Source organism: Salvia hispanica, chromosome 3 (assembly GCF_023119035.1).
Source record: "Salvia hispanica cultivar TCC Black 2014 chromosome 3, UniMelb_Shisp_WGS_1.0, whole genome shotgun sequence".
Taxonomy (NCBI): Eukaryota; Viridiplantae; Streptophyta; class Magnoliopsida; order Lamiales; family Lamiaceae; genus Salvia; species Salvia hispanica.
Window position 1 is genome coordinate 28,676,350 of NC_062967.1, and position 11,484 is coordinate 28,687,833.

The 11,484-nt window shown below is 34.9% G+C and overlaps 2 protein-coding genes across 2 annotated transcripts; one reads left to right on the forward strand and one right to left on the reverse strand.

Annotated features, from left to right (window-relative positions):
- The first annotated feature begins 6,318 nt into the window (after positions 1–6,318).
- LOC125214047 (myb-related protein 308) lies at positions 6,319–7,869 on the forward strand. The gene is made up of 2 exons (XM_048114905.1): positions 6,319–6,733; positions 7,188–7,869. Exons 1-2 carry the CDS (start codon positions 6,471–6,473, stop codon positions 7,636–7,638), a joined length of 714 nt encoding a protein of 237 aa, XP_047970862.1. The 5' UTR covers positions 6,319–6,470; the 3' UTR covers positions 7,639–7,869.
- Positions 7,870–9,979: 2,110 nt separating this feature from the next.
- On the reverse strand, positions 9,980–11,460 carry LOC125214048 (H/ACA ribonucleoprotein complex subunit 2-like protein). Its single transcript, XM_048114906.1, has 4 exons — positions 11,277–11,460; positions 11,113–11,182; positions 10,622–10,727; positions 9,980–10,230 (listed from the first exon to the last, which is right to left on the reverse strand). The coding sequence occupies exons 1-4, from the start codon at positions 11,410–11,412 to the stop codon at positions 10,069–10,071; spliced, it is 474 nt and encodes a 157-aa protein (XP_047970863.1). The 5' UTR covers positions 11,413–11,460; the 3' UTR covers positions 9,980–10,068.
- Positions 11,461–11,484: the final 24 nt, after the last annotated feature.

Sequence of the window (11,484 nt, forward strand, 5' to 3'; positions counted from 1 at the left end):
CAAATGAATGAAATATCTATATAATTTTAATTTATAATCTAAGAGAGTAAAAACAATAAAAATTAATGACAAAAAGAAAATATGTAACTATGATAAAAGAATATGAGTTAATTAGAATAAGACATATATTATAAATAAAGAAAATATGTGAGTAAAAATGTTTATTGACAGTGCTATGGTAGTCATTAATCCAAATAAAAGGTAAATCAATATATAAATTTAATAGCTTAATTACAAAAATTATTAAACATGTCCACATTAAATATATGAATAATTTAAATAATAAAAATTTAAACTTCTTTGAGAAGTCAAGTTAGAAAATTAGTACTATCCAATAATCACATTTTATACATGGTCAAAGACTAAATGAATTTAGAAGACTTCATTGAGAAGTCAAGTTAGAAAATTTGTATTATCTAATCAGTTGATTATTTATTTCTTCTATTTAATTTCAAACTATAGCATAACTTGATATACAGTCAGAGACTAAATGAGTTTTTGATATTAGAGAGAATAAATTTCTTACTCTCTGCCACATATACGTATAAAAAGTAAGTATCACTTAAAATATAGATAATATTTTATGCATCTTTGTTGTTTTGAATAATGTAACAATTTACACTTTTCTATATTAAGAAGTTATACACACTTTATAAATTAAGTTTAACTTTAAATATATACTGTATAATTTAATCTTATTCTGTAATTTAATCTAAAATCTTAGTAATATTGTTTAGCTTGTGAAGCATCTCTAAATTGGCAAACAATTTTATACTACAATTTTAAATCTGATATGAGTGAAATAAATAAAATATAGTAGAGAACAAAAATGAGAGAAAAATATTTATTGTAATAATAATAATAATAATAATAATAATAATAATAATAATAATAATAATAATAATAGAGTTTAACACAAATTCTATTTTTGTTGAAAAGAATATTATTTATGTATTACACTACACTATTAGAACCCAAATTATAAGCTACATTAAAGGCCCAAAATTAGAGCCCAATTAGTATACAATAACTAATATTCCATGAAACCTTGAATCATCTCTCTCTCTCTCCCCCTCAACGCTATTCTACTCCCTGCCCTACCATGCACCGCCGCCCCCACCGCCTGCCTCCTTCCGCTTGCCTAGACGACACACTTCAATCGGCACGCCTTGCCTCGCGGTCCACCGCCGTGCTTCGCCACCCACTTGCTTCCTTCACATCCGCCGCGCTGCATAGCTCCCCGGCCGCCGTTCCCTGCCTCGTCACCCGTCGCGCCTCGCCGCTGCCCAACCGCCCTCACACGCCGAGCCACCGTCCTTCCTCAATGTTCCACCGCTATGTCTCGTCGGCTTTGGTTCTATCTATATTGTAGATTGAATTTCTTCTTCTCAAGATTTGGTTTAGATCAACTTTATTCATCGAGATTCTATTTTTATTCCGCTTCCGCCGCCGTCGGCCCTCCTGCATCGCTGCCTCCGCAGTAACCCATAGCGTCGCCGCTTCCTTTGCATCTCTGGCATCTCTCTGTCGCCTCATCCGCCAACGGTCGCCGGAGCCGTCGCCGGATTCAAAGCAGAACCAAACCTGCTATACAACAATCACAAAATCAGTCCACAAAATGCAGATTCGAGTCCATCTATTTAAAAGTGTTTTAAATCTTCTTCAAGAAGTTTGCATTTGGTTGGACCATTTGAGAAGCCAATAGGAGCTGCAATTTTTTTTATCCAATGGCTGCCATTATACAAAATGACCAAAAGGGTGAACAAAAATAGCTTCACATTTTCCCTCCAAAAAGGATAAAATTGTCTTTTCACCAAACTGTCACTTTAGATTAGTAAGATTACTCCTTCCGTCCCTGAAAAGAAGTTTGGCCATAAAAAATACGATGAAGTTTCTAATTTTGAAATAGTTACACAACACATTATCCTACACATCATTTTATTTACAGTTTAGACTTTAGACAATTACACTATAGTATAAATGAAGTGGAGCTCACTCTCAACTAAAATTCCTTACATTAACCTTTATCTATCTCTCTAAACTAAAAAATTATATTACATTAAAACTTATGTTGAACCTAATGTTTATATTTTCCGGGGGACTGAGGGAGTAATAAAAAGAAAATGATACCCTCGTGCACAATCTAATTTTCAAAAATAAATAACATGTCATCCGAACATGTCAAGTCAAGATTCTTTATTAGAGGCAGTAACATTACTATAGTAAAAATTGATAAATTCACAAGAAACTAGGATAGATTGAAATTAGAAAATGGGCTTATACATTGGGTCATCAGTAATTAAAATGGGTTTATATGAAATATTTATGCTCATGAACTTATAAACTGGGCTCAAAATCTATGACATTGGGCTTTATTTAGTCCAATGTGTATCATTTCTTATGGAAAATACATTATTTACGCAAGGAAATAAATTTTACACCCATAACGCAATTTTTTCTTTCTATAAGAAATAACCACTCTGAATAAATTATTATTAAAGCAGAATGTAAAATATATAAATAGAAAATAATCCATATTTAATGTTAAGACTTGGCCCAAGCCCAATCAGTCTTCAGATCACTGGGCCGGGCCTAAAAGCTTGATTTTAATGTGCCTTGTACACTTAGAGCCTAACCGGCCCTAAAATTGATTGGGCCGGGCCATTTAAGGCCCATTTTGACAATTTTAATTGCTAATTATATACTAATACATGAACCGGGGAGTGTTATATTGCCAACTCAATACCTAATTGCTAACTACAACTAAATAATAGCTATTAGATATTCAAATTAAGGGCCTAGATCATCAACCAAGAAATATCAATACGATCAACAAAAAACGTCAATAAAGCAATATGATTAATTCCATAAAATATCAATAGGGGTATTAATGTCAATTAACTACATGTTTAATTATAACTAATTTTTAAAAAAAATCCCAAAACTTTAAATTCATATATCATATATCAAATTAAAGATAAATTTATAAGGATTCCAACGATATCATACATGCATATGTTCCGACGTCAAAATTTGAAAAAAAAATTGAAAAATTTTCAATTTTTTCGTAAAGCAGAAATGTCAACATACTATATAAAATATGTCAATATAATACATGTAGAATGTCAATATAAGCAATGGGTTAACATTCTTAAAGCATCGTGTTGACATTCTCAAAGCATTGTGTTGATATTTTCGAAACACTATATTGACATTTTCATCTAAAACCCTAATTTGGCGATTTTTTTTATCTTTTTTTATTTTATTAATAAAAACGAAAATTACACGTGGCAAATTGTAGACCACACATTTTCTAAAATTCTATAGCCTTAAATTAGTTGTAATTAGCAATTAAATGATGAGTTAGCAATTGATCACTCCCCTGCACGAACCAACCCCAAAAGTAAAATATAATTCCCATTTTAAATTTTACTTTAATCAAATGGAAAGCCCTATGATTGCACATGGAGGCTGAAGTTGCATGTCTTCTCATCTTTAAATAATATTCATAATCATTTCATAACCAATAATTATTCCTATCCATATTTAATTGCATGAACTAAGTATACCACGTGGAAATAGCGTACGGTTTATCGTGTGACAACTAATATCAAATATACAGAATTGCATGAATTTATTGGCCCATTTTGGATTTTATATTATAGTACTATATGCCTTTGTGGATTTCTTTTTCTTTTCAGATCGATTGATGCTCAATGTTGTGTTATGTATGTTTTGCAAAACCATTCCGTATTGGTGGTGGATGAAGTTGACGGATAATAACATGAAGCGTGTTGCCCACTTGAATCTATTACTACTATTTTAATATATCCGTTCGTTGTTTTTTTGGTGACTAGTTTTTATAGAGCGTTTATTATTGTCTAGTCATTACTTTTTTATTATTTATATTCGGTTTGGTATTATATTGTTCATTACCTTTTTTAACTTCGGCATCTTGTAAGACATAAAAAACCGATAAAATTCTCCACTCTATACAAAAATTGCAAAATCCTTTGTGCAAAATGGCAATACGATTGCAGTGGGGACATTTTTTAAGGAAGATGTTTGCTTGTCTTGCTACTCATCCAACATGGGATCATGGACAAACCCTTTATTAATCAAATCTAGATCCATGCAAATATTTATTTATTTTGAAGCATCGTGACAATTATTGATCTCCCAATTTTACCACATTTGTTAATTCATTACTGATTTCTTAGGTGAGTCGCTCCTCTTAAAGATGTTTCGAGCCATTCGATTTTTACATGTGCATCGACTTATGTACAGAAGTCAAACGATCTAACACAATTTATTGATACATTGGAGATTCTAACGAAATTTGAAGTTGAAGGATCATGAATAATGGGGAAAACTTTTGCTGGATGAAGTTGGTTATGAAATAGGGGAGTGGCTCACATGGGGGCAAAGAAATATGATAGGAGGTAGGTAAGAATTGTTTTAGGACAACCCCACAAATTTTGTTGTGTCTCTACCTAAGCACATGACATCCATTTGATTTTATGAGTTTGGTTGTCATCTTGCATTTTACCAAATAATTGCCTACCCTATAACCATGTACTACTAGCTAGACTTTCTTCATGAATAAGTTTATAATTTGGTAGTACTTTCTATTATCGGAAAAAGTATTTGGTCATTGTATAGTCACCCATAACAAAGAGATATTTGTAATTGTAATATAGAGGGAAATGACATAGAATACTAAAATTATTAAACTTGAGAGAAATATTTTATGATCGACCATAATATGATCAAATAGCACTACTATTCGATAATTAAGATTGGGCGACCAGGGCGGGGGCGACTGGCGAGCACTGACGGATCTAGGGGGGACAGGAGGGGGTGGTCGTCCCCTCCGTGCGACTATGTCCCCCTTATCGGGACGTAAAATAACCATGTCCGCCCCCTCCGTTTGCCTCCGGCGTCGCCCCGAACAACGGAAAAAATAGCCATGTCCGCACTAAATCAAACTAATACTATATATTCCGCCCCCTTCGTTTCCGAATCCTTGATCCGCCACTGCTGGCGAGCATAGATGTTAATGTTTGGTTTTGTAGGGTTAGTTTATGAAAGCAAAATGTGTATGAAAGACTTGAAAGTGGCTATTTCTCTTCTTTTTTTTTGGTCTTCTTTATGAATATGAGATAATGTTTGTATGGAAATGAATTAGAAAATGGAGTGCCATTATTCAACATCAAATGTGGAGCCATTTTTTGCGCCAAGACATTCTGAAAAAGGCAAGAAAGTAGGTAAATACATCTATTTGAAATTACTAAAGTGGGCCTCTCTCTCGCTCATCAAAACCAAATTGATTGATGGATATTTGAGAGAGAGAGTTATTTGATAGTGGGTATCAAATGATGCATATGCAAATTGGGTTGGGGGCAAGCATTTTTGGTAAATAAAAAAAATAGAAAAGTTAAGTGGAAGTTAAAGCAAATCACATTTCTTTCTTTTTCCCTAAACCTCCAACTCTTCTAGAAGCTCCTCTTCACACACACACGCACACACAAAATCATGACACTTTACAGCATATTGCACCTAATATAAGTAAAGTGAGTAGAGATAAAGTGCAACAACCACCACAATATTTATTACATGCTCTACAACGTTAACCCAAACCTTAATTTCACATTATATCTCACTAATTTCTTACCTATTTTCCCACATCACGTGTTTAATGCATGAAATAGTTGCAAAAGATTAATGCATGAAATAGTTGCAAAAAATTAAAAAACAAATTCAATAGTGATACGCCAATAGGATGTTTTTAAATTCTAAAAAACCAGGGATTCAAAACTATGGTCTTAGTAGTTTTTCACCTCTGTGGATTTCTGTTTCTTGATTACGTGGTTATTCGATTTTTCATTTACTTTTGTCGCTTGTTTTTTTTGGGTGCGCCTGCCTTCGTGACAATTTTTTCCATTCAGTTCGCTTGGTTGGTGGATACTTTGTCGTGTGTTTCGTGATTGTCGTTAGAAACTTCTCACTTAATCTGTGTGCCGTTTATTTACTGTTATTTACTATGAGCATCCACCGTTTTTTTTCTATGATTCGCCCATCATTCATTAAGTACTACGTATAAAACCGCCTACATGCCAGAATACTTAAATGATTGACAAGGGCAAATTTATAATTTGCATGTTAGGGGGTGGTTGTTGCATGATAATTTAACATCCCCATTTAATTAAATCACTTCATTACACACCTATACCACATAATAATCTTGTCGTACTATAATTCCAATTCATGATGTTCCTATCACCATGAAATTGCCACCACCCCATTCCATCTCTCTCCAACTTTCCCACCAACTCACATCTAGAAGCTCTCTCCCTCTCTCTCCTATAGTCAAAACTCAAAACCTTCTCCCTCTCTTTATATATATAGGTTTAGTAGTGGAAAAAATACTAGTTTGTAGTGTGTGTTTTTTTCATATTTTTGATATTGCAATGGGAAGGTCTCCTTGTTGCGAGAAGGCTCACACGAACAAGGGCGCGTGGACGAAGGAGGAAGACGACCGGCTTGTGGCGCACATCCGGGCCCACGGCGAGGGGTGCTGGCGGAGCCTCCCCAAGGCGGCGGGGCTCCTCCGCTGCGGCAAGAGCTGCCGCCTCCGCTGGATCAACTACCTCCGCCCCGATCTCAAGAGGGGCAACTTCACCCAAGAAGAGGACGACCTCATCATCAAGCTCCATAGCCTCCTCGGCAACAAGTAAGTCGATCTCCTTCGTTTTTAGCCCTTCGATCGTCAAGATTTTTGTGTGTAGTCAGGGCGGACCTAGAAATTTGTTGAAATTCAATTTGTAATTTTGAGAAAATAATTATCTTGTGTTTTTTATTGTGATGATAGGTGGTCTTGGAGAATGATCAATACAAAATATCAAAAATTCGATGATAATATATTAGTATATAAAATAAAAATTTTAATTAACTCTATGTACTTCCACCATAGTATATGGTGAATGTACTAGTAAATAAGGAGGAATATGAGGGTAATAATATGAAAACAAAACTTTCTATATTTGTAGTATGAGAGTATTTTTTTTGGACGGTCCGAAATGGAAAGATAAGACTAATTTTCGTGGAAGGAGAGAGTACATAATGAACTTTTTTTGTCTCCTTGGTGAATGAATGTTTCGATTGTTAATAATGAGTTTGTGGTGCAGATGGTCTCTTATTGCGGGGAGATTGCCCGGGAGGACGGACAACGAGATCAAGAACTACTGGAACACGCACATCAGGAGGAAACTCGTGAGCCAGGGAATCGATCCCACGAGCCACCGCCCCATCAGCGAGCCTTCAGCTGCAGCATCGTCGCAACGAGAAGCAAATCCATCAAAAATAGAAAAAATTGTCAAAGAAGAGAGTCAATGTTGTAGCCAGGTTAGAGAAAGGTGCCCAGATTTGAATCTTGATCTAAGAATCAGCCCTCCATATCAGAATCAAGAATCCTTCAAAACCGGCACGAATAGTAGTACCTTTTGCTTCGGTTGTAGTACCGGCATTCAAAATAGCAAAGATTGCAGGTGCAAAGAGGGGAATATTACTAATTCTGGATATGATTTTCTTGGCTTGAAATCTGGTGTTTTGGATTACAGAAGATTGGAGATGAAATGAAGAATCTTTTTTTTTTCATGTGTAATAGTAGTTAAAAATTAATCTAGAATACTTAGTCCGCGTGTCGCGCTGTTATTGGCCAAACCGCGCGATACGAGTCACCTTTGCGCATGCTCTAAGGCACATTTTGCACAAATTTTGCTCTATTCTTGTGTGTGTGTGCAGAAAGTGGGTGTGGAACATAAATAATGTAAGACTAAATAGCCATTTGCAGTTGTTTTCTTCTATCCAGTTTGGTGGTCCAAAATTTAATGAAATTTTGTAACATAACATGGGGTTTTTGACAAAAATGAATTTTGAATCTTTGATTAATTATAACATGTGATATAGAATTATTTACTACTAGAATATTTGGATCTTGAACACTAGTGGTTGAGTTTCATAGTAGTAGTTTTTTTTCATGGAATATGTATGTTAGGGGCTTTTTTGTGGACAGTGATGTCGCCGAGTAAAAAATGTTGATTCTTTGATTCTAGTTTATCGGAAGGTAGATACGGTTATGATGGATGAGGAATTTTTTCACCATGGAAGATGAAATAATTGCGGATATTTGCCTATGAAATTGTAAATTGTTGAGAATGATTGCCTATCTATGAAATTCTAGGAGTACTATATGTTTGACGATTGCCATGCTACCACGCACTATACGTGTACTAGTTTTTAGAGAGTTGAATTGATTTTTAAAGAAGTTGGAAAGTTTGGTATGATATGAGGGAAAGTGGACCCGAAAGCCCATATTGATGATCAAAGCCCATAAATTAGTGTGGGCCGCTACACGCCATATATGGTAGCTGTCTTGTCACCTCAATTCCTAATCTTTATTATTACTACCTCCGTCTCATATTAAGTGTGTGAGAACGGATTTTAAAAAATGTAAAAAAGTATGGGTTAAATAAGTTAGTGAACTATGAGTCTCACTTATAATATATTAATTTTATGATAAAATATGAGTAGAATTGGTTGGTGGAACGTGAGGTCTATTTACCATTTATGATAAAAGTGAAATGTGACTCTTATTATAGGACTGACTGAAATGTCAAATTATGACATTAATGTGGGACGGAGAGATTATTATTATTATTATTATTATTATTATTATTATTATTATTATTATTATTATTATTATTATTATCCGCCAATTTTTATGTCATTTTGCCCATATAAATTATTTGAGTAGTTGGGAATTTGTCGGGAGAGTCTTACAGAGTTGATTGAGGAACAAGGACACACCTTGATTAGTTATCTTATCTATTTATGCTTACAGAGTTGACACTTAAAAATTAAAATACATTTTTTGTTCTCAAGTGATCGATTTATGCTTATATGGTATTTATGTTTGAAGAGTTGCTGACTAAAATACAAATTTTGTTGTCGAGTGATCAATTTACACGTATGTGTCATCTTATTTATTTATTTTGAGGAGTTGCCGATAAGCAATGTTTTAAAAATCGAATCGACCGGCGAACCGGCGTCGTTATTGGTTCACTGGTTCAACCGGTTCATTGGTCGAACCACTGGTTAAACCGAAATATATAATAAACATATATATTATATAATATTAAATATATATAATAAAATATGTGAATAAAATATAAAAAAGGCCTTATAAAAATATCAAAAATAAAAGATTTGGGCCACAAATGCATTTAAAGTATTTTTCCACACATTGGCATGCATGCTCGACAGTCTGCATCAAGAATTTACAATAAATATTGAGTTCAAAAATCAAAAAGACAAATAAATACATAAGCAATGGCCCACAACTTGGGAAGTGGAAGGGACGCCTAATCTAAATGCATAGCCCCACCACCCAAGTAATATACTATTTTAATAAATAATTAAATATTTAAATGAGGTAAACCGGTTTCCGGTTAGCGGTTTAACCGGTCGGTTTTACCGATTCTGGGCGGGTCAACCTACAGACGATTTTTAGAGGCAAACCGGACCGGACTACCTTCCGATTCGCGGTCGAACCGGCCAGTCCGGTCCGGTTTTTAAAACATTGCCGATAAGAATGCAAATTTCATTTGATAAGAATGTGAAGTATAATATCAAATAGTACTTAGTAGTAATTGATTAAGAGTAAAGGACACAACTAGTCTTGAATATGTCTATTTTATGATTTTTGTATATGTACACTAACAATCCCTTTACTCATTTCTAAAATAGTGTTTATCCCAAACAGGACCTGTTTTACTGTACCTACTTGATTTACAATTATTAAATATTACTCATAATAGATGTTTAATAAAACACTTATATTCACAAGACATATTAGCAATAAAAATGTAGGTTTCATACCAAATATTTAAGATAATATAGGAAGTTGGAAACTAAAGAATGAGAGAAGCTGGGGAAAAATGCATTAACTCAAAGCTTAACTTAAAACACCTAATAAAAGTATCATAATGTAATATTTGGTACACTAACTCAAAACATTGTGTTTGCAAGCTCTGATATGTCAGAAGCAACCTGATCATACTCGCCCTTCAACTTCTCTTGCTCCTCCTGCCCGATCTCTCCCTTGGCGGGCTTGGTCGACACGAGGACACAGCAAGTCGGCCTCTTGGTAGCTCCTGCATTGGCGAGATCCTGAAATGAGCAGTTCATTGTATCATTAGTACCCATTTATAACAAACATTTGCATCAACCCAACAGATATATGTAGCTGTGGTTAGTGTTTGAGCTTTTGCGCAATTGTAGAGAATCAAGGTAACAAACAAACACAAATAAAAGGCAGTGGTGAATTGAAAATCAACTCACATCAAGCAAATAGAACAGATTTAGCCATAACAAGATAAGCAGTAAACGAGAGGATCGAGGGGGTAGCTTAATGCTTGCCCGTAAACTCGATTTGTACAAAACAGACAGCTGCTCCCAGACATCTTTGGCTCAACAGATGTGAAAATACGCCCGTGTGGCTGTTGATCGAAGATGATAACAGGACAAGTAACCATGAATAACAGAAGAGAAGGCAACTTGCCTCTTTCGATGTAACATAGACATATGGTATATTAGCTTCTTCACACAAGATTGGAACATGAGTGATGACATCGATAGGCGATATGTTCCCAGCGATAATACAAATTCTGCAAGAAAAGAGTAAATCTCAGCTTGAAAACCAAACCAAACCAAAAAAATCTATAAACAGGTTTCTCCATAAATTAATCAAGCAAACATATCAGGATAATCGCATACATACATCTTGTAACAACAATCATTCAACAAGATAAGCCAAGTCTATCACAAATCATTTCCATACATAATTCACATTCATAAACCAAAATCGCTAACAGCTCATTTAAGCTCATGATTCTATACTATCAAAGAAATATTTCCAAATTTCCAAATTCACCACAAACGAATAAAAACCTCCAACAATAGAGTTGAAACTTCAACAATTAACGCTCAATAAATTGATAACCTTACAGAATAAAAGCGTGTCTCGTGAAAAACTAGCTAAAATCAAAATACCCTTTGTTTCCGCGGCGAATACTTTTGACGACCTCCTTAACTCCTCTCTTCAAGCACTTGTGCTCCGCAGCTGAAATCACAAGCAAAAAACACGGTTACAGAAATGAAACACAAAAATTGAACGGGAGAAAGAGATGTAATTCGATCGATTATAGTGACTGAACCTCGGCGAACAAGTTTGAGAGCGCGTTTGGAGAGCTTCTTTCCGGCGAGTGGCTTGGCGATGGGAGCGAGAGCCAAGATCTTCTTCTTTTCCCTCTCCTTCTGCGCAGATTTCTCAACTTCGCTGTCGCTTCCCATCTCTGTGTGTGGTGTGTGTGTGGGTGTGTGTGTGTAGCAGAGGAACTAGGGTTTTATGAGTGAGGTTTAAGC

Bases quoted from the DNA above. Each gene is read 5' to 3' on its own strand.
- LOC125214047 (XM_048114905.1), top strand. From the start codon at position 6,471: ATGGGAAGGTCTCCTTGTTGCGAGAAGGCTCACACGAACAAGGGCGCG. The intron at 6,734-7,187 runs GTAAGTCGATCT...TTTGTGGTGCAG, and splicing joins CATAGCCTCCTCGGCAACAA to ATGGTCTCTTATTGCGGGGA.
- LOC125214048 (XM_048114906.1), bottom strand. From the start codon at position 11,412: ATGGGAAGCGACAGCGAAGTTGAGAAATCTGCGCAGAAGGAGAGGGAA. The intron at 10,728-11,112 runs GTATTTTGATTT...CTTTTCTTGCAG, and splicing joins ATTCGCCGCGGAAACAAAGG to AATTTGTATTATCGCTGGGA. The intron at 10,231-10,621 runs GCAAGTTGCCTT...TGCTCATTTCAG, and splicing joins TCTATGTTACATCGAAAGAG to GATCTCGCCAATGCAGGAGC.